General features: G+C 42.4%; 1 protein-coding gene across 4 annotated transcripts in view; it reads left to right on the top strand.

Moving 5' to 3' along the window:
• The first annotated feature begins 7137 nt into the window (after window positions 1-7137).
• CRIM1 (cysteine rich transmembrane BMP regulator 1) overlaps window positions 7138-27255 on the top strand; it is a 316866-nt gene continuing 296748 nt past the window's right edge. For 3 of the 4 annotated variants that reach the window (XM_034764948.1, XM_034764951.1, XM_034764949.1), the window contains exon 1: window positions 7139-7900. In XM_034764948.1, the coding sequence (XP_034620839.1) occupies window positions 7561-7900 (340 nt within the window). In that variant the 5' untranslated portion in view covers window positions 7139-7560. Of the gene's footprint in view, window positions 7901-27255 lie in introns of all 4 variants that reach the window. The other variant, XM_034764950.1, reaches the window with a different exon arrangement.

Below are 27255 nucleotides of genomic sequence, written 5' to 3'. Positions count from 1 at the left end.
ATAACTCTTTGCATATGGCATATGTTTATTTTCACAATCCTTTATTTCTGCTGTAAATAATTTCCAACAATAAATGAGAGGGGACCCTAAATTTGTGTGGAAAATAGGTACATTTGGAACTAAAATGAGTGATAGCCCTCAACATGAAAAGCATTTTAGAAGTATTAGATGAACCATTGATATGATATACAAACAGAACTGGAACAAACTAGAATTAAAAATAATAGCTTGAGCTAGATTTTATTCAGATTTTCAATAAATAATGCAATTGAAACTCAGTATTTTGTAATTTAAAAAAAGTGTCCTCACCAAGCCTAAACAATATTTATATGATAAAATCAACTAAAATATCTCCAAAGCACTGAATATGAATATAAGACCACTAAGAGGGCCTGATTTTCTGCTCCACTCCATTGAAGTTACGCTGGTGAAAAAGCAATGTCAGTGGAGAAACAAGCCTAGAAGCTTAATCTGCTGTGAATGTGGCAGCCTATTTGTCAAAAAATGTTTTGAGCTTGTTTGGGTTTTTTGTTTGTTTGTACTTGTGATAATGTTTAGTGATCTACATTGTGTGCTAGTCCATTTCTAGTGCAATTTAGGGATTTGGGGTGAAATAATCTGAGACACTTGGACCAAGAAACCTTTGACTGAATCAGGTGGGGGCAAGAGACAGAGAATTTTCAGTGAGTGGACCTGATAGTGAAATTCAGTTTCCTTTTGCAAATTCCCCCAAAGTCTGAGTTTGTCCCTCTCTACTTTAAAGATTTTCTACTTATATAATTCTTTGTTGACGATACTCTAATATAGTAAGTTTCTTGAAAATCAAAAATATATATATTTTTTAAATTATCATTGCACAGCAATGTCTTCTCAATACCAGGCACAGAAACTCAGCAGGGCCGGCTCCAGGGTTTTGGCCGTCCCAAGCAGCCAAAAAAAAGCCACGATCGTGATCTGCGGCGGCAATTCGGCGGGAGGTCCTTCACTCCGAGCAGGAGTGAGGGACCGTCCGCCGAATTACCGCCGAATAGCTGGATGTGCCGCCCCTCTCCGGAGCGGCTGCCCCAACCACCTGCTTGCCAGGCTGGTGCCTGGAGCTGGCCCTGAAACTCAGCCACATTTGTATTTAAACACTTTTTACTGGCTGTCCTCCAGAGGCTGAGATTGCTGGCCTTTAGGGCCCTATGCAAGACTTGTCTTTTCAGCTGTTTGCTTGACTTTATTAAACTAAGACGCTGAAGATTTTTTTCTTTGATGTATTGGTGTGTTTGATTTCTCCATATATATATATATATAATACTGATGGCTTGTTTAATTTAATGTATGTAATGCAATCAGATACCACGGCAATGGATGCATCATACATTATTAAAATATAGATAGCTTTAGTCTTTATTTGTAATATGTACAGATCCAACCTTAGCATCTTTGACAGGGATGTGGAAGAATTTTTTTTACTACTTATCCTTCCCCAAAGATAAGACACAAGTCCATTGTGGTCACTCCATTTTACACAGAGTCAACCTAAGGATTTTGGAGAGATTTAGTGGGATTATTTTTTTGGAATTACTAAACCAATTTTAATTTTTTTTTAAAAAATGTGTGCATTGGAAGTCTCTATTCCACTTTCTGCTGCAGAAATGAATCCTGGTTGCTTGGGCTGGTTTTTGTGCATAGTTGTAATCCATTCAAAAAGATTTTGAAAGGGAGAATTGCCCAAACAAGATAGGTAACTATGACCCACTAGAACTCCAGTCATCAAAGAGTGTTGTATGCATTTTAGTAAATATTATAGCCTTTTACACAGGTGAAGATTCGTGCACTTAGAGTCTAATAATAAGAATTTCTGCTACAAGCTGGGCGCTCTTTAGTTGAAAGCGACAGAAGAGAAGAGTTGGGTGTGTTGACTGTTCACAAGATGAGTAGGAAGCTTGCAGCTGCAAAAAGGGCAAATGCTAGGATGTATCAGATGAGGTGTTTCCAGTAGACTGAGAAGTTTTAATGCCATTGTACAAGGCACTGGTAAGACCTCATTTGGAATATGGGGTACAATTCTGGTCACTCATGTTCAAGAATTCAAAATGAAACAGGCACAGAGAGTAGCTACTAGAATGACAAGGGAAATGGAGGGCCTATCTTTTGACAGAAAACTGGAAAAGCTTGGCTTGTTTAGCCTAGCAAAAAGAAAGCTGAGAGGATATATGAATACGCTCTGTAAATACATCAGAGAGGAAAACACCAGGGCGGGTGAAGGGCTATTTCGCTGAATAATAATGTTGGCACAAGAAAAGGATATGAACTGGCCATGATCAAACTCAGGCTGAAAATTAGAAGCTTTCTAACATCAGAAGGGTGAGGTTCTGGAACAGCCTCCCAATAGGAGTTGTAGGGGCAAACAAAGTAATTAGTTATGAGTGTGATTATATAATGGGGTTGCTTGTGCTTGTGTAGGGGGCAGAGCTCAGCAACCTTGTGGATCTCCTTCTGGTTTATGTCTTATGTTTCTAAAATCACGTTTCAGGGCTTCAGCTGGTCACCTGCAGGGATCAGGAAGGGATTTTGCAAACCTCCTGTGTAGTCTGCTTTTTTTTATCTCCTTACTTTGAAGCATCAGAGTTGGGCATGGCTGCAAATTGGACACTGGACAGCATGGGCTAATGTGCTAATGAGGCATGGGACATTCTCTCTCTCTCTCTCCCTCTTGCTCATATGCCCAGGGTCGAACTGGTAACCATATGGAGGGTCAAGAAGGATATTTTCCCCAGTTCAGATTGGCAGTGACCTTAGGGGTTTTTCACCTTCCTCTGCAGCATGGGGTGTGGCTAACTTGCTAGAATTAAATGGGTATATTTTACTCAATCAATTCACTGCTACTGCAGGGACCTTGGGCAATGAGTGCACCATGGTTCCTCTTACTCTCTGCTTGTGGCACATAATTAGGGCCCTATCAAATTCACAGTCCATTTTGGTCAATTTCACCATCATAGGATTTTAAAAATAGTCTATTTCAGATGTTTATATCTGAAATTTCAGGGTGTTGTAACTGTGGGGGTCTTGACCCAAAAGGCAGTAGCGGGGGGGCTCGCAAAGCTGTTGTAGGGGGAGTTGCAGGATTGCCATCCTCACTTCTGTGCTGCCTTCAGAGCTGGGCTCTGAAGGCAGCGCAGCCAAAGAGTTTCCTGCAGCCCGGGGAGATACCCAGAGGTGGGGCTGATCTTCCCCTTGAGAGCAGCTGTGCAGGGGAAGAGGTAGTCCCATCCCTCCTCAGCCCAGCCAGGACTAGCAGCTGGAGCCTGGTGCACAGTAGGAGCTCCAGGCTGGGGCTCCTCCAGTCTTGCCCTTCCCCCCGCAAATAGCTAGATTTCATCATGGGGTTGATCCAGTTGTGCTGGAACAATTTGTATAATAGGGTTGCTGACAGCCATTGAAACAAATGGTAAACCCGTATATGATGGAAACCACTTCAAGCCAGGGGGTGAGGCCAAACACCCAGCACCCTTAGTTCCTGCACCTAAAGGGAGATCTGATTTCACAGTCTGTGATGGATTTTTCACAGCAATGAATTTGGTAGGGCCTGTGAGCTGCAATACTTTGACCTGTTTTGGTTGTTGGGTTTAGTGTGTGGGTGCTGGTTGGGGATGGTACCTGTGATATATAGGTCAGAGTAGATGATCTGGTGGTCCCTTCTTGCCTTACACGCTATAATGACTCAGTCAAGATGCAACCTGTTCCCACTGTCAGTCCACCAGTACAAGGACAGCCTGTTCAGAGGAGCAATGAAGGTAAGTTGTAAAGATAAACTCTCTCATTGTTTTCTTGTACTCTTCCATCTGTCTGTCCTTATCCATCTGTTGTTTCTTTTCTTATACTTTGATTTAGGGATGGCATTTCTGTTCTGTGTTTCCTGCATAAAATGCCAATGAATGCAAGCATCTTGGGCCTGTTTCTCTTTCTGATACCAGTTTTAACATTGGCTTTAATGGAGCTACTCCTGATAAATATTGAGAAAAGAGAATCAATCTTTCCTCTATACAACTTCTCAATCACAGATTCATAGATTTTTGAGGCCAGAGGGGATCACTAGGTCATATAGTCTGATGTATAACAGAAACGTAGAATTTCACCTACTAATCCCTGTGTTGATCCCAATAACTTGTTTATCTAAAGCATATCTTCTAAAAAGGCATCCAATCTTGATATGAAGACAACAAGAGATGGAGAATCCACAGCTTACTTTTGTAGTTTTTTCCAATAACCTGTTCCAATAGCCAGTTCCAATACCCTCACTGTTAAAAATGTGTGGGTTATTTCTAATTTAAATTTGTCTTGCTTTAATATCTAGACATTTGTTCATGAGATGCCTTTCTCCACTAGATTAAAGAGTCCTTTAAATACTCCATATTTTCTCACTTTGAAGGTATTTATACACTGTAATCAAGTCATCTATCAATCTCCTTTTTGATAAACTAAATCAATTGAGTTCTTTAAGTCTCTCACATTAAGGCATTTTCTCTAGCCCTTAAATAATTAGTGCTTTTCGAGTCTTCTGGAATTTCCCCATTATTTCAAGATTTATTAGAAATTCACATCAGCAGACCAGAGATCTCCTCAGCCAACTTTTTTATGACTCTTGGGTGCAAGTTATCTGGGTCTGCTGATTTAACATTTGTTATCCCTCATAGATGCTCTTTAACAGCCTCCTTAATGACTAATAAATAAACATATTTTGCCATCCTCATGTGATACAAGTGCATCATCCTATTTCTTTCCTAATAAGAACAGAAATGTTTATTATTAAATACTTCTGCCTTTTCAGTATCAACTTGTTTATCTTCTCTGTCTAGCAGTGGGCCTAACCCACTGTTAAAATATTTTTTGTTCCTGATATATAGGAGTGATAGGACTAGGGGTCAGGGGGGCTATCACCATCACAATGGAAATATTGTATGGAGTCTATTCCCATGGATACTTGTGCACATTGTGTGGGTGGGGGGAGGGCAGAAGTGAGAGCAGGACCTAGAGGAGCTGGAGTGGCCACTGCGGAGGGGATGAGACTGGGGAGCAGGTTGGTAATGGTCCCAGTGGTTCCTCTCCTAGCCTGGGCTGGCTACTCCCTTCCCTGAGTCTCAGTAACTCCCTTATTCCCCATCCTATCTCTCTACTCCCCCCACCCCATTCACAGCAAGCTTCCCTGTCTCTCCCAGATATACTTAAAACTCTTGTTCTAATTGCCCTTAACCCTGCCAGCCATGGAGTTTTCCCTGGGGTCTTTAGTCTTGAGCTTATATTGAGACGTTAATTCCTGCTGTGAAGCTGGGTTTGTATATGGAACTGGAAAAATCATAAAGGCATACATAGACTTCTTTCTAATAACCTATATTTAGTTTTCAGAACCTTTGTCCTAGCTATAATTCCTTATCATTGGCACCAATTTGTGCAACTAAAGACTTTCTCATTTCAGCCTTGTGAGGGCTGTCACAATCACACCAGCTGAGCAAGTTACCTTATTCTCACAGTCATCCCATATTCTATCATCAGAAATGTACGAAGTTCAGTAACACTACAGCCTGTCTATTTAGCACCTTTGGAATGCCTTGATCTGGGCACCCTGATCCTCCTCTTCTGCCACTACTGAAGGACTAGTTTTTTGTAAAGGATAGTGTCCCTTTGGTCACTTCTGTCAGGGTATTGGCTTCCTCAGTTGGAAAACTGATGCAGGTAGTTCTGAGGTGGGCTTACTGTACTATATTCCTATAAGCCACATCATTATTTTTTCCCCTTCCTCAGGTTGTACCTTTGGCACTCTGCAACCTACTAGGTATACCAACCCCTACAGTCTAAAGAGCTGCTGGCCTTCTGACTAGAGGGTTTCCTGGCTTGTCAGTTAGCTGGCTACTTTCCCTACACTTTACTGAGAGCAAAGCAAACTATTTATTTATTTATTTTAATTCCCACCTCTATTACTCACTGTTCTCTGTTTCTCCACTGGGATGTAGTTCAGCTATTTAATTCAATGACAAGAAGTGGGCTGTAGTCCACGAAAGCTTATGCTCTAATAAATTTGTTAGTCTCTAAGGTGCCACAAGTACTCCTGTTCTTCTTTTATTTAATTCAATGAGTCCCTAGCTCCCACATACTCGCTCTTCTGCTTAATTATTACATATCCCTGTGTTTCTTTTGAGGAATGCTCTTCTGTTTTCAGTCAGGGAAGGGCAGCAGTTTGACAGGGAGATTTACTGATAAGTAGGAAAGCTTAATATTTTTGCTCCAGTGGAGACCGATAACATGCGTGGTGTCTACATTTTTACACGCTACACTTTACACACACGCTGTAAGCGCTGGGTTTCTCGTGTTGTTTGGAAGTGGAAGTGAAAAGCTCAGGGTCTTAAACTTACGGGAGCAATGAGGCTTTTCCCTTAGGTGAGAGGTGGGGAAGGAAGAAGCGGGCTTGGGAGAGCACCCAACCCTTTTGGCGAGGTGTTGTCAGCGCTGTTACGGGCAGGGCGGCGACACTTCCTAGCTGGCCAGATGTTTACACCACGCTCATCCCTGTAAGAAGCCAGAAAAGCTTAAATCGCAACACAGCCCCCGGTGCGCCGGGCACCTCCGCCTCAGTCCTGCGGGCAGGAGCCGCTCCCCGGTGCGTTGCTGGGGCCCAGTAACACCCCCTCGCTCAGGGGCTCCGGGCTGAGAAGAGCCACTGAGCCAGCGGCGGGAGGGGAAGAGTCTTGTGCCGGGTCCTGTACCCCAAGGAAGGGGGGAGGCTCCCTCAGCTCCGCCCGGGCGCGGGGCGCTGCCTGTCTCGACTCCGAGCTGCTGCCTTCTCGACCCGGGCGGGGCCCCACGGGCATGGAGCTCCGGCCCGCACGGCGACACGGATGTGCCCGCCCCTCCCCGGCCTCGCGTCGCTCCGCCTCCGCCCGCGCGCGGAGCCCCGGGCTAGGAAAGGGCGGAGGGAGACGGTCCCCGCTGTGGGGCCCAGGCGGCTGCCGCTGCGCCTCTAGCTCCACGATCTGGGGCTGAGGAGGAGGGGGCGGAGCGGCGTCAGTTAGCCAATGAGCTGGGCGGACGGAAAGGCGGGGCGGGGCGATCGCGATCGCCGCCCAATGGGGAACGGGGAGGGGTCGCGTACAGAGCTGGGAGAGTCGCAGGCAGCCGAAGGCTGGAGTCCGGGCTCGGGCAGCGAACGGGGTAGAACCAAACGCCGCACTTACTCCGCCAGGACCCGCCGCAGCAGCCTCCCAGCGCGCCCTCGCACGGAGCTGAGCGAGCGAGGAGCCGCTGGGGCAGGGGGATCCGCGGAGCCCGCAGGGGGCAGGCGAGGGACCGACCGACGGACAGACGCTGCCTCCCGGAGGGGAGCGGGCGGAGCCGCCGCCGCCGCTTGGAGCAGAAGTTTGGCTGGCGCCGCAGAGAGGAAACTTTTCTCCGGGGGCCGGAGGCGGGGGCGGCGGACAGGAGCCGACACTGGGCTGGTTCGGGCCGGACTCTGGGATCCGTGACCTAACGCGGGGGCTTCTGCACAGCTCCCCCGGGCCGGGCCGGGCTGCGGCGGCCGGGATGTACCTGGCAGCGGTCTTGGCGGGGAGGAGGCGCCCGGGCGGCGGCGGCTGGCACCTGGGGGCGGGGTGGCTGCTCCTGGTGCTGCTGGGCGAGTCCGGGACCCGGGCGCTCGTCTGCCTCCCCTGCGACGAGTCCAAGTGCGAGGAGCCCAAGAGCTGCCCCGGCAGCATCGTGCTGGGCATCTGCGGCTGCTGTTTCATGTGCGCCCGGCAGCGCAACGAGAGCTGCGGGGGCGTCTACGGGCTGCACGGAGCCTGCGACCGCGGGCTTCGCTGTGTCATCCGCCCCCCGCTCAACGGGGACTCCATCACCGAGTACGAAGTGGGCGTCTGCGAAGGTAACAACAGCGCGGCCCCTTCCCTGCTCCTGTCAGGGCTGCCCTCGCCCCGCCGCCAGGCTCGCCCTGCCCGGTGCCTCCCCGCTTCCCTCTCTGCGAAGTTTTAGTTCCTTTGCCTAGAGCCGAGGTGTGGTTGCGGCCCCTCTCGTTCGCCAGCTAAAGGGCTGGGCAAAGGGGTCCCGCCGCCTTGTGACCGGATTGTTTCCTCCCAACCCGTCCAATGCAGAGTCTGCGTGAGCTGCGGGGGTTTTAAATGCGAATTGCTTTGAGTAGTAACATGTCTATCTGCTAGGTGTCAGGGCGGGCGGGGGGACCTTGTTCTTGACGGAGTTTGCCTGGGTTTTTCTGCTCCTCTTCTCTTCTCCCCCCCCCCTTAAATCTCCGTGCAGTTCGAAAGGGAGCAACACATGATTATTTCCCAACCCTTCCACTGATCATGGGCAGGTGCCCTCTTTTATATTTATTTGCAGCTCTGGGGAGTTGTTACTTATTCTTTCTCCTGCGTTTGTCTAAACATCAATTGCGATTGTTTAAATTTGAATGAGGATTTCACTAATTATTTTGGTGGGGCACCGAGACTGAGCTGTTCTCTCCTGGCAGCGTTTGGTATCAGGTAGTAGCCTAGGCTTTCTCTTTCTGTTAGCCTTGTTGCTTTCTTCGACGTTAGGAATGGTTCTGCTCCTGCTAGCCATGCCGTTTCTTACGTGAGACTGTCTGCTTCTCGCAATCGGGAGAGGAAAATTAGACCGGTAGTAATCGTGTTGTGGTAGCAGCTAACTTTTTTGCCTTCACGCTGACTTTCGGACAAGGATTTAACTGAATGTTGCTGCTGCTGAGAAAAACCCATGTTTTGAAACGTTGACTTAAGTTTGGTAGTTGTGAAGTAGTTTTGGAATTTATAACAAACTGTTGCCATCTCGAATCCCTTTTCATTCGTAGATAATGTTAACTAATATCAACTCGGTCAATTACTGATGTCCCTGCCAAATTTCTTGATAAGATTTAAAGTGCTTGAAACAACAGCCTGGCAATTTGCCCTCCTGCAATAAACAGAGATCAATAATACACGTGATGCTTATTCCGGATTCCTTCTGTGGAAGGAAATAGAAAGACTGATCGTCTGTGGCAAACTTCTCCTTCCTGTTCCTGTCACTTAACACCCCCCACCCCCATATGATGAAATGCGTCTTTCCTTTTTCCTATAAGGGAAAAATCCGTACGGCAGCAGCTCTTCTCCAACCCCGCCAAGCTCACTTTGCCTGCTTCATATGTGGTGACTATATAGGAAATGCAGGGATATTTTCCCCTGTAGCTTACTTGTTTACCTTTACTTGGCAGGAAGGAGTCCTGGAGTCTGACATTTGTCAGGTTGCTGAGGAAGGGAAAGCTTAAAATGTAAGAGTAAAATACATCGTGTTAAGAGATTTTATTTGGTGGTTTTTTTAAAAACAGACCGGACAATTCTGGAAAGTAAAAGGAGAGGGTGTTCTTGGATTTGGGGCTAGAGGGCAGTAAAGAGTTCGGAAATTTCTTTTAAGGAGGAGGCACTCGTCCAAAAACTGTTTGAAAACAACACAACAAACAAAACCCATTAAAATAAAACTGCCACCCTGACAAAAGTAACAGCCTTCTAAATATGTTCTTTGCTGGTAAACGTATCATTTTAGTATCCAATACTAGTTTTATAACTGATATTATCCACAAGTTAAGTAAACCACAACATTAAAAATATGAGAGAAGTTGGTGTCATGGGTATACAGAAACAAATAGTATAACATTCTTCCCTCAGGATTCGTTCAGTGGGGTTGCATAGGCATAGCTGAAGTGAAGAAAGCAGAATTGGGTTGAGTATTTTAATGAATTAATAAATATTTCTGAACTAATTTTTCAAGAGGCTTGATTCATTCTATGTTGCATTGGTCTTTCTTTCCCACATACTTAGAAACAAATTGATTTAAAACAAATATACATATACAGAATATTATAAGTATATAGAAAGTTATCATGATTAAAATATCTTTCAGTTTGGATAATGGTCCCTCTTCTTGCATGTGCTAAGAATAAACATAGCTTGATCTGGAGAGTGGAATAATGAAAGCCTACAGTAATTAAATGTCTTGACAAGCCAGATCTTTGTGTATCACAATGTGGACTTTTCTGGCAGTTTAGAAACATTTCATTCTTTTTGAAGTGATGCAATATGAACTTTGCATGATTTCAACTAGAAACATCCCATATACTCTCTTAAAAATGGTATGAAGCATCCGTTGGCAAGATTATATTTCAATCAGTGCTCTGTGACTGGAAACTAGTTCCAGTTGTTCCTGTAGCCATCATCGAGATAATTTAGGAACTATTATTCTCAAATGAAAGAAGCAACTGCTTAAACTTACCAAATCTAGAAGATATTACTAGGATAAATGTTGCTTTATTTAAAGTTCTACCTGTGATTGTCCTAAGCTGTGAAACTGTTTTGGTATGTAACTGGCCTAGTTTTTTTGTTTGAGGTGGAAGAAATTTTCATGTCTTATCTCTGAACCAATAAAAGGACTTATTTTGAACTAATCAGACAGTTTAGAGAGAGAACTTGCAGGTAGAAGTATGACAGGGTAAGTTATCTACCTTATTGCTAGCTTTTAACCCTATATGTAGTAATCTCTTCGCAGGCTAACAGGATAAATTATTACTGTATGTCATGTCTATTGCAGTGCATGCAGTTCTTCTATAACCGATATGCTTGAATAAAAGTGAAATTGACTAGCTAAGGAAACAATGCATATAACTACAGTGTATGTGAATAGAAACGGATATCTTTTATTTTTTTTTTTGTCTGTTCCTTTCATTGCAATTTTTACACTGAAATGACCCCTACTGGTTACAACTATAAGTGTAGAAATTTTTTATTTTTGTGGCTTCATAAATGGCTTAGCTGAGACAAAGCTGACCTAGACCCTTTCTGACATAGAAAAACTTTTGCATGTTTTCAGGATCCTACAGTTGTCTTCAGAGACTGATGTTATTTATACCTGCTCCAATTACAGCTACTTCAGTTGATGTCATTTTCTCAAAAAAGCAAAATCAATGTGATCTGCACTTTTGGTGGGACAAAGTAGTTCTGTGGTGTCTCTTCCAATGGAGGAATTTATATTCAGAATTTGCCTCTAATCCTGAAGTATGCTGCTACCAGTAGCATTGGTACATTAGGAAGTGCATTCTTCTGTATGAATTTGTGCTGAACCAATACATCAGCATGGTGTGAAAATAACCTGTGCTACCTCAAGGTGCCACTTTTTTTGCTGATGTTAATTTAAAAAACAACAAAAATGGTTTGTAGTTTTCACACTTTTTTAGGTTGAGGTTAATGCATGTTAGCTAATGCTATTTTTTCCTAATGAAAGCAAAACCTAGGGGAGAAAATGAGAATTCTGTATTTATTTCAGAAAGGGACAGGGTATCTAAATTTAATCTTTGGACAATAATGTCGTATGGAGAGCAATTTCTTGCAGCCTCTGTAATGGTAACATTAGCCTGTTTATGGCCTTTTAGCACATAAAAGGCCATAAACATATACAAGAGATTGTATATCTTGGTGTGTAGTTTTCTTATGTAGTAAGATATCAACATTAATTTAAAATACTGAGAAATTACTGTTTCTTGAGAGGTTAATTGGACCCAATCCAAATATGAATTTGATCAATCCATTAATAGACTCTGCAGACTAAAAAAGAAAAAAAGGATTACCAGTGAAAAATCTTCCTTTTGATGCCTTAAGATTAACTTGATAGCTTAGTGAGAACAATTATTGGAAACATTTTGTAATATGTAAAGGAATGAGCAATTGTCTATTTTGATTAAGCTACTTGTGTATAGCAAATGAGTCTCTAATGTAATTGATGCATTAATTGTTTTCCATTTAGTGCATTTACTTTGGGGAAACAGACTTCTCATACTCTGATTTTTGTTTAGTATTAGAAATCTATGTAGATTGTTTGTTTGAAAGTGATCTTAGGAAATTTTGGTCAATTCAAACTCAGGTATTCTGCTCAGATTATTATACCATGCTCATCACTGTAGTATCTGAATGCCTTCCATTAAATGATGTGATTAGCACTGTCACGTGTTGTTCACTCTTCTCCCCAGTGGTAGAAATGTGTGCAATGGAGTGTCTGTCTGGTGGGGGTTTTTACATATACACGTTATGCATGTATTAGAGAAAGCCAGGTCAAAGAGAGTCTGATGCCAGCTACCCCAAATATATGTTTAAGCACTTAATTATCAAGTGGTTTGCACTCCAGAGATGAACACCTGAAACTCCCACTGACTTAACTGGAAGTTGTGGGTACCCTAGACCTCTAAATATAAGGATACTCCTTCATTTAGCTGCCTAAATATAAAACTAGGTGCCCAAATTTAAAACACCTGAGCTTTAAAATATGGCCTTTCTGATTTCAGAATTGTAAAGCATTTTTTTAATTTGTAGAACTTGAAAATGTTTGACATGAAATAATTTTTCTCCATTTAGCTCCTAATGGAGGTGTATGAACACCACAAAAACTTAATAGTGGCTGGTGGGTAAGAGTTCGGGGTGTGGTGTGTGTGGCCTTTTTAGCATGGTTGATTCCTACTATTCCAAGTGAGAACACATGAGCAGCTTGGGGAAGCTTGAACTGTTGCCATTACTGAACTTATTAGTGGGTGCGCATATTCTGACTCCCTATGGCTGTCAGCCTCTCTTCTTTCATAAGGACTACATTCACTGGCTGGATATTTGGCTAGACTTATCAAATTGTTTTGTTAACCAGAGGTGGTTAGTCCTCCATTCTGTTTAGGGACAGCTCTATGGCAGGAGTCTCTTGCTGTGAATGGAGTTTGGAGTTAGAGATGAGGGAGCTGGACTACTTTTGCTTATCAGTGTTCAGGGCATCTCTCCTTCTCTTCCCCCCACCCCCTTTGGCTTGTAGATACTTTCTTTTTCTTACAGACTTAGAATCTTTTAAACTTTGTCTTAACTCCCACTGTTCTCCTTCCTGGAGAGAGGTTTTGATCACTTTGCAGAAGTGTCTTAAAGTAAATAGGTGGAAATTTACATGGCAGCAGCATACTAAATAAGTACCATATATACTCGTACATAAGCAGAATTTTTTTAGTAATAAAAGGGAAGCATCAGAGAAGGGGGTTGGCTTATGAATGGGTATGGGGGGTGGAGAGGTGGGACACAGGTCTTTTTCCCACCCTCTCCCCCAACAGAGGGGGCAAGGAGAGGCAACACAGTCAGCAGAGCCAGAAGGGAAGAGGCGGTGCCAGAGTCTCTCCTCTTCTGGCCACGCTGCTCTCTCCCCAGCTCCGAAGCAGCTGCAGAAACATCCTCCTCTGGCTTGCTCCAAGTAAGGTGGGAGGGGATGGGGAGAGGAGGGACTATAGGGGGAGGGGTCATGGGGAGATCCCAGGTTAGGGGTGGGGTCGTGTGTGTGTGTGTGTGGGGGGGGGGGGTCACAGGGGTTACTGACCTGACCCCCAGCTTCTCCCCCCCACAAATTTCCCCACCAGTTGCTGTCCCGGCCCATCCGGGTAAGCCGCTGGCAGGCTGGGACATTTTGTTTACTTAGATTTACCTCCGTGCCTGCAGGCGCTCGAGGTAAACAAATCCTCTCAGCCCGCAAGCGGCTTATGCTCATGGGCCGGGAGCCAAAGTTTGCCAACGCATGAATTATAGGGTTGGCTTATGAATGGGTCATAAAAATTTGCCATTTTTACTTATCCATCTTGGGGTGGGGGCTCGGCTTATAAATGAACCGGCTCATGATCGAGTATATACAATAATTTATATATAATCTGTGGATTTGCAATTTCTTTCATGGTTTGTTTTCAGTGATGATAGTATTAACTTGTTGCAGTTGCTGAGGTGGACTTAAAATAACCAAACTAGTGAAGTCTTACCATATCTTCAAGTCCTTCATAAGAATATGCCCAAGCATACCTTGCCCTTTGGTAGCCAAGGTAGTTTTGCTTAGATAATAAAGGTACTGGAGCAGAAATGACAAATGTTATGTTTTGCTAGACTAAAACAGAGTTCATGTCCATTTTCTCATCTGAAATGAAGGCAGTGTTGCTTCTGGGGACAGCTTTTAGGGTTTTCTTCAGCATTATTAGTGTTAAAATTCCCTCAACATTAAAATTGTATCTAAATAGCTATAAAATGTGCATCTCTTAAAGCTTTAAAGATTCCATTACTCAGCATATGGTGTAGGTGCTGCTTGTAGGAAGAAGAGTCAGTGGAATCATCTTCACAAATGTAAAACTTGTTTCTGTAACTTCTGGTGGGTTTCTCTTGAGCCGAGAGCTATTTTATAGCAAATGTGAATATCCCTGTTTCTCCTCCCTGTTTAATCCTTGCTTGTGGCATTGCTATCTTCCGGTGTCTCTTTGGGCCAAGTGCTGTATAGTTTTCAGATAAAATTGGTTACAAAAGCTTTGCAGTTTTTTAGGAGCCAAAGTCCCACTTTCAAATATGACTTGCCTCTGAAATTCTCTTGGGAAATGGCTATTGAAAATTTTACTCTTGATCTTATGATGTTAGGTAGCTGAGTTCAGAGTATACTCAAAAATGTGCACCCAGATTAGATTAGGTCCCTACATTTTTTTTTTTTTTTTAAACAGTACTTTGCCCATCTATAGGAATTAGGATTTCAGTACTTTTGGAGACAAGTCCCTCTAATTACCCATATGTCAGGAAACTTTTTTTGCTGATATTTAGCCAAAACTTTCTTGCTAAATCTTCTTACTCCTGTCTCGTTTGTCTAAAATTCTCCATTAGTAAGAATCTGTGCAAATAACTCCAGACTAAGCAACTAGCCAAATTTGTTTAGTTATCTCAGTGTTTCACCACATTCAGGAACATTTGTTCTTCTTTAAATCTTCTTCAGCTTGTCCAATGTGGTTGCATTGGTAATTTCTTGGTGTGTGACACTTTGCTTCTGTAGCTGAAATAGCATTTAACTTGCATGGCGCCATATGAAGTTGATATATCTAGCTCATTACTGTAGTCCAAAGACCTCTTACCTAGTTGTACAGCACTGTTAATTTTAACTTAGGTTGGGTATTCTGTTCTTACCTCCCACCACCACCACCCCCCCTTTTTTTTTTTTTTTTTTTTTTAGGTTCTTAACTCAAATTTGGACTGAAGAATTTCATTCTTGGTCTCTACCTGAAGCTAAAGAACTTAAGTTTGAACAAAATCAGTTAAAACACTTCTTTGGTTGACTTTTTAAAGTTTTTGTACTTTGAATATTTTCAAACTATTCTCTTTACACAGGGTTAAATGGGGAAAATACCACTACTCAATCTCCTAAATTCTGCCCCTTGAGGTGCCATGGATCACTACTCACACTAGCTTGTGAAAATTGTGTGACTAGCCCTCTTCTTTCTTGGGTATGTTGATCAGCTATGAAATAACTAATTTCAACACTTAATGTTAGTCTACTCTACAAAGCGCCCTAATGGAGATGCAGGTTATGCTGGCAAAAGGAGTTATTTTGCTAGTGTAGTTAACCCATCTCCCCGAATGATACAAGCTATATCAGCAGAAGCAATCTTTTGGTCATATAAGCTGTCTGTGCATACTTTTTCACTCCTAATTGACACTATGCCGAGGAGGTAATGTATAGTATAAACCTGGCTTTAAGGCTTGTATAAACAGGAAAGTTTTATACTGGTATAAACTAAGGAGTGAATTTAATCCAGTATAATTATACTGGTATAGCTCACTGAGGCTAGGTCTAGACTACGGGGGGTTGACCTAAGATACGCAACTTCAGCTACATGAATAGTGTAGCTGAAGTTGCGTATTTTAGGTCGACTTACCTGGCTGTGAGGACGGCGGTGAGTCGACCGCTGCCAGCCGCCGTCGACTCCGCTTCCGCCTCTTGTCGCGATGGATTTCCAGAGTCGACGGCAGAGCCATCAGGGATCGATTTATCGCATCTTCACTAGATGCGATAAGTCGATCCCCAATAGATCGATTGCTACCCGCTGAATCAGCGGGTAATGAAGACGTGCCCTGAGTGGGCACTCTTATTCCAGAATAAGCCCTTAAATAGTTACTAGGTTTTGAGGTTTTTCACCCATTGAGATGAATAAGAGAAATGTACATCTCCGTCAGAGCTATTGTTTCATGTAGTCAGTCTCCAGCAGACATCACTGGGTAAATTTAAACTTGGGATTGATCTACACCTAAAATGTAGGTCAATTTAGTTATGTTGCTCTGGTGTGGAAAAATTCACAGCCTCCAAAAGATGCAGTTAAGCCAACCTAAGCCCCAGTATAGGCAGCACTAGGTTGGTAGCTAGGCCGATAGAAGAATTCTTCTATCACCTTTCAGAGAGGTGGATTTACTAAAGCAGCAGCGGAACTCCTAGTATCACTGTAGTTCAGGTGTGTGCTGCTTTAGTGTTTCTAGTGTAGACATACCCCATAGTTCACAAATTTGAATGTTATTCATGACCATAGGGGCTAGAGTTTTAAGTTTTACTTAAAAGAGGAAAAAGAGGGGAGAGGGAGGAGGGAGAAACACAAAGCAGCTTTCAAGAAGAGTACTGGCTCATCAACCCTCTGAGATTCCCATAAAACTTGACCCCCTCCTTCTGAAATGTTAAGCTTGGGATGTGGCAAGCTCAAATATAGAGATAGTGGCTCTTCTTTTTATTTATACATTCCACAGTGTATATCTCTAACTTAATTTTATCCATCAAGTTTAGCAGGCCTTTCTGCTAGATCACTCATCCCTAGAACAGGTGAAATATCCTTAACTTTGCCCACCTTATCAAATTAGCAGAAAAGCTCATAAACCTGCTATTTCTCATTGATACCCTCTGAAGGAATCTGATAGACTATGTTCAAAAAGTGGGGTCATCCAGGCATAGGTTTATTAACCACACAGGATAATGTGAAATGTTCTATCTTTCTTAATAGAATAGAGAAGTCAGCAAAGCTGACATCCACCTTCCTGTTAGTCTGGGGTTGGATTGACACAAACAAACTTTCTGATGACTTAATTTGACCTCTTGGCCTACAGTCTGCACACTACTTAGTGAATTTGTCTAGGACGTGTTTTGTGTGGATTGTCTAAGATGTATTTTGTTTTTTATTTTAATTTTATTTAATTTTTAATTTTACACCCTTTTGAAGGCATACTTTTTTACTGTTAAACTCCAAAGGTGATATAAATAACAAAGCCCTATAGCTGGTATCCTTTGTGAATGAGCACAGAAGGGAAGGCATTACATACTTGCACAGTATGACAGACCCATATCTTCTACAAGCAATGATAGTTCATTAGCTTGTTCTACCTGCATATCGCTCTGCATAATGAATGGTCTTCTTCAAGACAAGTTCCCAAGGGGCATTAAGTGGGCGGAAGAAGGAGGTTTCAATGGAAAAAGTACTTTTTTTTTTTTTTTTTTTTTAAGTGAGAGTTTGCCCCAGGCAGTAAAGAAGCCATGTACAGTAAAACCTCAGTTATGAACACCTCTGGAATGGAGGTTGTTTGTAACAGAAATGTTTATAATTCTGAGCAAAACGTTATGGTTGTTCTTTCAAAAGTTTACAGTGGAACATTGATTTACTACAGCTTTGATACTTTACTATGCAGAAGAAAAATGCTGCTTTCCCTTTTTTTAGTAGTTTAATACAGTACTGTACTGTTTCCTTTATTTATTTTCCTCTGCTGCTGCCTGATTGTGTACTTCTGGTTCCAAATGAGGTGTGTGGTTGGCTGTCAATTCGTAGCTCTGGTGTTTGTAACTTTGAGGTTCTACTGTAGATGACTTCATTCATTGAAGAATACTTACTCTTTCCACAAGGAGGAACTGTTGTATGACCCTTCTGAAAGGTTTGGGCCCAAAGCGGCTTTCAGTATAGGGCATGCATATTCTTCCCCTACCTTGCCATGCAAACCTATAGTTTCTGTGGTTTTTTTTTTTTTTTTTTTAAACAATAAGCCACACTGTTACCCAGTACAAAGTAAATCCTTTCCTATTCTTTGAGGACTTCATTTGAGTATTTCAACATACTCCATATCGCTCTCATAGAACAACTTGATAGTACTTAGTCAATTTGCAACAATAATTCAGGGATGAAAATTGCCTGAAGATCCAGAATGTGAACTTTATTTACAGTATTGAATATTCTGTTTTCTTGAGCAGTAAATCTGTGATGCTGTGACCTTCTCCTCTTGCTATTCTTAGGCAAAATACTAGAGACAGCAACGTTTTTGGTGACAAAACTGGCAGGAAGCATGTAGGAGACTGCTAAAGTAGATCGCCTTTCATTTCACTGCAAACTTAATATGGGTTAGGCTTTTGTATGTGGGTGTTTTTGTGCTTGTGTCATGTGTAATGTACTGTTGAGAACCGTAATAGACTAGTTGGATTTTCAGAAAAGTTAACAGTAAGAGGCATTTGTTTTGTTAGAAAGACTTGTTAACAACTTTTAAGATAACTAGAGTGTTCTGAATCCAAATATGGTTGTTACCAAGCCTGTGTGTGTGTGTATGTATATAATGTATTTTTATTTGCAAGTTTGAAGGTCTAAACTTGGAAATTCAACTTGGTAACAACCATTTTTGAATTCAGCAGATTCAGGGTGGATTTGATTTAAATCAAATTGATTTAATCCATAATTTAATCACTAGTCAAGAAGACTGAATTTAATCATGGATTTCTACGTAAAAGTGCATTCTTGTTGGTTGTTATAACCTTAATACATATTCTTCACAACTCAGAGATAGATGAAACATATACTGGGTCTCTTTTACGGCCTGCTGCATTATAAGTTTTCCCTTCTAGAGAGAGAATGGTATGGTAGATCTCAAGTCAATGAAAGCTACACTCAAAGACTTGAAGACTTCTGGAATATGCTGCTCAAATACTTTTACTTTTGTTTCTCCTGCCTGTCCCTCCCTTCTCACATTTATCTCCAGACTTCTTCTCCTTGTCCAGATCTATTCCGCTCCCAACAATCTTCTATTCATTGAACTCTTTGAAACTTTGCACTTTTAGAGAGAGGTAAGGGATTGATTCTGTGTACACAAATTTGCAGAGGGACAATAGGGTTGAGGTCTGTCATTTCTCACTTCTGTATATTAATTTATTTACTTAAAAAGATTTGTTGCTGTTAACAAGCATTATCTCTGGAGACACAAATTCACAGTTTGAGAACTGCAAAACTAAGCATCTCTGGTGGTATCTTCTAGACTGAACACTGAGTCCCATTGGGTAGATAGAAAGATTAACCTAAATTTATACAGAAGCCCCTGGAACCCCATAAGATTGGGTCCCTAATCCATGAACTATTGGAACTCCATTTACAAAAGGTTTCTTAAACAGTACGTGAATATAATTGTTTCATACTATAGAATTAGAATTTATAATCCCTATTCCATGATGAGATGTCTTTGAACTATAATGTATCTTAATTAAAACTATCTTTAGATAGGTTTTTCCTCAAAAAGCATTTTATCAAAAAACTCTATTTAAATAAAAAAATCATTGATTTTTATCCAACCTGAGCAGGTTCAACTTATGTTTAGAAAAAGTTACCACCAACTTGTAACACAAAATTGCTCTAGACCTCTTGGAGGATTGATTCTGAGATTTCTTTCTAATTTGTAAGTGGATTTAGAGTTTGAGCCTGGCTTGGAAAACTGCTGGAAAGGCTCCACTCCCTCCTTACAGTTTCATCTCCCCACACATCAATTTTCCTGGAGTTGGAATAATTTTTCTTGCTTATTAGGACAGTTGAAATTCCACTCAATGTGCATTTCATGCTCCCCTATAGTACGAGTGAGGGATCTTAGTTGCATAATGGAACACTGGACAAGGTTCTCTTATTTGGACTGTCCAATGAAGGACTGGCATAATGTAGTGCTGCCAACCCCACATATTCAAAAATAAATTGGTTTAAATCAGGAGCTGTAACCAAAAAAATAATTTTGGGCTCTTAATCTTTGAAAGCTCAAAAGCCATAGTCACGTCACATTTCCAAGCTTTTCTCTGAAACCATGAGGATTAGAGACTTTATTTAAAAAGATAAGCAAGTAGAGATTATCACATAAAGCCACAACTACTGGAGTCATTAAGAAATAACAAAAATATGGAGACCTCCCAATAAAATAATGAATTGCAATACTATATAAGGGCTAATAGGCTTGGCTTTGCATAGATCTGTCAGATGCTTGAGGACAGTGCTAGGGTTGACTTCAGTGGGAAGTCGAGCTGGAGTGGAAGGGTTTAAGGCAGCACTCTTAGGAGAGGAAGCCATGGCCCCTCGATCCTGCTGGGCATGCTCCAGCTGCAGTATAAAAGGGAGCAATCTACCTCAGTCTGGGCTGACTGCAGACGAGGAAGGACTTACCTCGCTGGCTCCACCCGAGAAGCAGGCAGGCTCCTGGACCGCTGGAGCAGGAGATGCCGAGGCCTAGGCAAGTGCCCCGTACCTGCGGAACCCCCAGGGAGATTGCAGTTGCCACCCGAGGAGCCCAAAGACTCTGAAGACATGCCAACTTCAACGGCAGGAGTCATGGTCGGAAGTAGCCCAGGGAGGGACTAGCCAGGGTCCCTGCAGCAGTTGGCGTTTTGTGAGCAGATTCCCTGCTGACTTGTTGGCGAACCCATTTGCCACTACCAGGGCCCTGGTTTGGGATCTAGTGGAGCAGGGAGGGCCTGGGTCTCCCTATCCCAGCCGCCCCCTTCTGGTGGGCGGCCCACCAAAGACCCTCCTGTTGACTCTGGCTATTGGGCCGTGCTTCTCTGCAGCAGAGGGAAGTCCTATTGACTCTGGCCATTAGGCTGCACTTCCCTGCAGACAAGGGGAATCCTATTGATGCCAGCCATTGGGCCACGCAGCTCTGAGGCTGAGGGCAGCTGTATTGACTTATCGCAGGGCTACCATGCCCTTGCCATGCCCCCGGGTGACGGGTGTACTTGCCCAGTGACAAGACCCAACAGAAAGGAGGTCTGTGAGGCAGTCTGACATATTTGTGAGGTAGGGGCTTCCAGCAGTGAGTCCTTAGCCATGGGTGGGTAGTTGTATGTAGTATGATTGTGGTTTACCTCATCCCTGGCCCCTGTTGAGGATGACTGCAGGTGTCCCAGAGGAGGCAGCGCAAGCTGACAGGGCCTGGAAGCAGGCCATGCTAGAATAGGATGCATGAGTAAGCTCTTCTGGGCTGTCATAAGACATTCCTAGACTGCTGCTCTGTAAGTGAATGAAAAGGAAAGAATGAGGCTATATCTACACAGCATTTTGGAGACTGGGAGTGAGCCTCCCAACTCAGAACAACAGACTCGATAGACTTCAGAGCCTGATCTCCAACCAAGCTGCAACTTTGAAGCGCTGTCTAAGCTGCTCTTTTTGCCAAAGTCTGCTCACTCAATGTGTGAGGCTTGCTTCTGTAGTCTCCAAAAGTCTCTGTAGACATACCCCAAGTGGCATCTGGTGCTCTTTTATAGGTGTGAAGAGGTGGGACCTAGGTAATAATTCTAGGGAAGTCTGTCTTTGAGTAAAAAAAAACCTCTGCTAAACAATCTGTTCCACCTTGTATTTAGCTGTGACACTACCACTTCATTTCCCAGACGTGAAGAAGAGCTCGGTGAAAGATCCAAGCTTATACAAAGAGAAGTTGGTCCAATAAAAGATATTATCTCACTAATATCCTGGGACCCACACAGCTACAACAAAGCTGCAAACAACAAATTGTAATAATCTTTCATGGGGCCTCTGCAGTGTGGTGTTACTGGCCCTTACTTGACACAGCCCCTGGTAGCACGTGCCATGTGCACCACAGCTGAGGCAACTATTGCTTTAGTGCTTTAGTTCAGTTCTGTTGGCCCTAACACTTGGTGGGTTTCAATGCAGTTCCTCAGCTCATCAAATGCCATTCTCCTTTCAGGAGTCCAGATACCCTGCCTTTTTGATCCACTTCTTTGAACTGCTACAGAATCTTCTGCTTTTGGCAACCCATCACTTTCCTGAGCAGAAGGAAAAGAGCCTCAGCAAATACACCAACATACACTCTATTTACCAGTTGCTGTTTAGCCAATTCATCACACTGTCATAAAGGAAAACTAACAGGCATTGAGTGCTGCTTGAATGAAATCTATTCTATTGAAACATTTGTCCTAAACTGTTTGTCCTGGTATTGGAGCTCCCTGCTCTAAGGTGGCTCACGGGCTCTTCCTCTCTGGAAAAGACAACTCGTTCAATTCCTCCTTTTGTCGCAACTTATTTCAAATGAGGAGGATCCACTGGCTTTAAGTGAAATTTGTGCTTGTCTAGGTAGTCCGTCTTTACCTGACCACTGGTACAATTCTTCAGATGTTTTGGTTCTTTGTGTGTGATTTTTCTGCCTTACTGCATAACAAACAGTTCAGTTACATGTACATATATCAGTGTGTATTTTTAGAAATTAATATTATTTTAGCAGTGTTGCTTTGCACTAGCAGACAAAACTTAGCCAAAATTGAAAAATCATTGATCTTTTACTGTTGGACAGATTAGTGATAAAAGCCCAGCCAAAATAAGCGTTCGGTTTGTCCTGTTCAAATGTCAGTTTCTCTTGCACTTTTAAAATTGCCATTATTGCCAACTCAGTGCATATCATTTGGTCTTAAGACCAAATATATTTCGTGAATGAATATCTTATTAGCTTTGCTGAAGTGCATCTTTCACATTTCCATCTGATTATGGAAATACTGTCTTTTCTTTTTTACTTTTTGTGTAGGTGTCTTTTGGGTGGATTAAAAGGCTACATATTTTAAATATATACAGTTGCTCATTCTGTGGGATGGGTCTTATCTGAAAAGAGTTTTAATCACCTAAAATTGGACACTGGAATAGAGTACCGAGAGGGGTGTGATTAAGGTAGATGAAGATATGACTAGCCCTACATATCTAACAAATACTTGCCTCAGTCTTTAATGAGAAGCTTAAGGATAATAGTAGGATGACAAATGGGAATGAGGATATGGAGGCAGATATTACCACATCCAAGGTAGAAGCCAGACTCAAACAGCTTAATGGGACTCAATCGGGGGGCCCAGATAATTTTCATCCAAGAATACTAAAGGAACTGGCGCATGAAATTGCAAGCCCATTACCAAGAATTTGTAATTAATCTGTAAACTCAGGGGCTGTACCGTTTGACTGGAGAATTGCTAACATAGTTCCTATTTTTAAGAAAGGGGGGGGAAAAGTGATCCGGGTAACTACAGGCCTGTTAGTTTGACATCTGTAAGTATGCAAGGTCTTGGAAAAAAATTTGAAGGAGAAAGTAGTTAAGGACACTGAGGTCAATGGTAATTGGGACAAAATAGAACATGGTTTTACAAAAGGTAGATCATGCCAAACCAACCTGAACTCCTTCTTTGAGAAGGGAACAGATTTTTTTTTTTTTTTTTTTTTTAGACAAAGGAAACACAGTGGATCTAATTTACCTCCATTTCAGTAAGGCATTTGATACGGGAAATTATTAGCTAAATTGGAAAAGATGGGAATCAATATGAAAATTAAAAGGTGGATAAGGAACTTGTTAAAGGGGAGACTACAACGGGTCATACTGAAAAGTGAACTGTCAGGCTGGAGGGAGGTTACTGGTGGTGTTCCTCTGGGATCGGTTTTGGGACCAATCTTATTTAATCTTTTTATTACTGGTGTTGGCACAAAGTGGGAATGTGCTAATAAAGTTTGTGGATAACACACAGCTGGGAGGTATTGCCAATACAGAGAAGGACCGGGATATCATACAGGAAGATCTGGATGACCTTGTAAACTGGAGTAATAGTAAGAGGATGAAATTTAATAGTGAAAAGTGCAAGGTCATGCATTTAGGGATTAATAAGAATTTTTGTTATAAGCTGGGTACGCATCAGTTGGCAGTAACAGAGGAGGAGAAGGACCTCGGAGTATTGGTTGATCAGAGGATGACAATGATATGGCTGTGTGTGTGTGGGGGGAAACTAATGCGGTCTTGGAATGTATCAGGCGAGGTATTTCCAGTAGCGATAAGGAGGTGTTAGTACCGTTATACAAGGCACTAGTGAGACCTCATCTGGAATACTGTGTGCAGTTCTGGTCTCCCATGTTTAAGAAGGATGAATTCAAACTGAAACAGGTACAGAGAAGGGCTACTAGGATGATCCGAGGAATGGAAAACCTGTCTTATGAAAGGAGACTCAAAGAGCTTGGCTTGTTCAGCCTAACCAAAAGAAGGCTGAGGGGAGATATGATTGCACTCTACAAATATATCAGAGGGATAAATACCAGGGATGGAGAGGAATTATTTAAGCTCAGTACTAATGTGGACACAAGAACAAATAGATATAAACTGGCCTTCAGGAAATTTAGATTTGAAATTAGACTAAGGTTTTTAACCATCAGAGGAGTGAAGTTCTGGAACAGCCTTCCAAGGGGAGCAGTGGGGGCAAAAGACATATCTGGCTTCAAGACTAAGCTTGATAAGTTTGATGGTATAACCTAATTTTGGCAATTAGTTGATCTTTGACTATTAGCAGTAAATATGCCCAATGGCCTGTGATGGGATGTTAGATGGGGTGGGATCTGAGTTACTACAGAGAATTCTTTCCTGGGTGTCTGGCTGGTGAGTCTTGCCCACATGATCAGGGTTTAGCTGATCGCCATATTTGGGGTTGGGAAGGAATTTTCCTCCAGGGCAGATTGGCAAAGGCCCTTGGTTTTTCGCCTTCCTCTGCAGCGTGGGGCACGGGTCACTTGCTGGAGGATTCTCTGCCCCTTGAAGTCTTTTAAACCACGATTTGAGGACTTCAGTAGCTCAGACATTGGTTAGGGGTTTGATACAGGAGTGGGTGGGTGAGATTCTGTGGCCTGCGTTGTGCAGAAGGTCAGACTAGACTATCATAATGGTCCCTTCTGACCTTAAAGTCTATGATTTTGTGACTTCTCTAGGTTTGGTGCTGGTCCTGCATCTACTTAAAAGGTGCATAATAAATTCCATACCTCTCCCCATTTGACTTTCCTTTCCAGGGTGTTCTCCTCCTTTACAGCCAGATACCAAAGAGCTGTCTGCAGTAGCTATTCCTTCAACCCACTTAATTTTAGAACTTCTGCAGGATCCCTTCTGTCAGTCCCAAGTGTTTTCAGTGATTCATAGCAAACTGTTGGCTATTCCAGTGTACAGCTGTATTTATTCCATTCATGTGCAGCAACATTTTTCCTTACGGCTGCACTTTGCAAGTTTAAGAATATTTAATGGCCAGTCTCAAACTTAGTTTTGATTTGACAGTTTGAGCCTTCAAAAATCTATTACCTATGGAACAGGACAAGGTTTCCTCAGTGAAGGCTATTTTTATGCAACTTTCTTATTCCATCCCTCAGCTCTTTCAGCTGTGAAACTGAGGGGTCAGATAAGAAAATGTCACAAGACTTCATTTGAAAAAAAAACCCACATTTTTTTTTCATGTTCAAATCACAGAACCACTCTTTTTCAGCTCCCTGCATGCTGCTTCTCTTCTCTTGCTCTCCCCCAGAAATCCACCTTCAGTCACCTAAAATTCAACTTGAAGGTGACCATTTCAGAAGTATGACTTCAGCTACAGTGTTTGCTCACATTTTAACAATATACTGGAAACTCTTGTACATTTTTTATCTAAAGATAAAGTATATTAAGGATGGTGCAAGGTCGATCTTTCAACCTTGATGCTTATTTGTAGTGGACCCTCCCCCTCTCCCCACCCGTAATTTTTTTTTCTTTTGTTAGCTTGATAGAGGTTGAGTGGGGGAAAATGCAATGCAGGCTATGTATTGGTGGTGTATGTTCACAGGGAGGTTGTCCCAGAAGGAAAGAGGCTGGGATGTAAAAAAGATTCAGTGGGAGGAAGGAGTGACTGAAATAGCATGCAGGGAAAAAAGGAAAACCAAAGTACAGGAAAAGAGATTTGGTGACAAGAGGAGGGGAATGGAGGGGCAGGAATAGGGTGACCAGATGTCCCAATTTTATAGGGACAGTCCTGATTTTTGGGTCTTTTTCTTATATAGGCTCCTATTACCCCCCACCTCCGTCCCGATTTTTCACATTTGCTGCCTGGTCACCCTAGGCAGGAAGGATAGTATCAGTGTAAAGTAAAGCTTTTCTTTAATCTTAGTGCACCAGCTTGAGTCAACTATTTTCATACTGTGTAACATTTCACTGTCCTTTCAGCAGCAGTAATATGTTCTCCCCTGACGTAGTTACTTTCTCATCACTTGTACATTACATGCATGTGTGGCTTTTTAAAACAAAGATGGAGCTTCTGGTTAGCTGCTAACAAACAACCATATTTTTTTTGTCTCTAGAAACAAGTATATCTAACTCTTGTAATCCAGACATTTCCTATACTAGAATTAGAACAAATGCTACAATGATGTTCCATAAAGTATTTCATTAAGTGTTTTTATATTGTGAAGAGGTCAGGAAAGATATTTCACTATCATATAAATCTTTCCTGAGGCTGTATTTCTAGGAGCTAGTGTTCATCTCCACATGGAACTGTTCTGGAATAAATGTTCTGCTTTAAATTCACACACTACTTCAATCCAAAGTGTCTTTCAGGTCTAGATAAACCCTGAGAATGAAGTACCAAATTTCAGAAAATCATCAATGATGTATCAAGTCTTAGGTACTTGGTCTGAGCGGTTCTTCTGAGGACAGTCCTCCTTAATTCAAGCATTTGTTGGAAATAAACTGAGGGAATAGCTCAGTGGGTTTCTATATAGTACTTGTGAATGGCTAAGCACTGCCCACTTTCCAGGACCAGCAGTAGTGTGAAAATAACTTTTGTGGAGATGGTCGTACCTGCCCATGTTTGGTGGTAGTTATGTAGTTGCCACTCATAACCCAATATATAGTATGCCACACTTTCTCTCCCTAAACTATGGGAAAGATGTTTCAGGCTAATGTGGCTTCTCAGTGCCTGCAGCCTGATATTTAACCGGCTTGTTGACTGTATTGAGACCAGCCTCTATGCTGAGGTTCTCTTAATTAGGACCCAAGATTCGCTTTGGCCTCAGCACTGCATTCTCTCTCAGGCTCAAGACCCCGGTCTTCTTGACCCCATACTATGATTGAATCATTCATCCAGCATCATTTCATAAGGCTTCAATAGCCCAGCCCCAGTACAAGTGGTGCCAGCTGTCTCTCTTCTTACTCCCCACTCCAGAATATTTTGAGGGCCTTAAGATGGCATTGCGGTCACTTTTTCCAAGCACTGGACGAGTGTCGAGATCTCCGCATTGATCAGCTTAAACACCTCACTTGTTCAGATTCTGATAGCAGTTTGATCTCTGTT

Source organism: Trachemys scripta, chromosome 3 (genome assembly GCF_013100865.1).
Source record: "Trachemys scripta elegans isolate TJP31775 chromosome 3, CAS_Tse_1.0, whole genome shotgun sequence".
In the NCBI taxonomy this organism is placed as follows: domain Eukaryota; kingdom Metazoa; phylum Chordata; order Testudines; family Emydidae; genus Trachemys; species Trachemys scripta.
The sequence above is the reverse complement of the archived record's forward strand: the minus strand, read 5'-3'. Positions and strand labels throughout refer to the sequence as shown.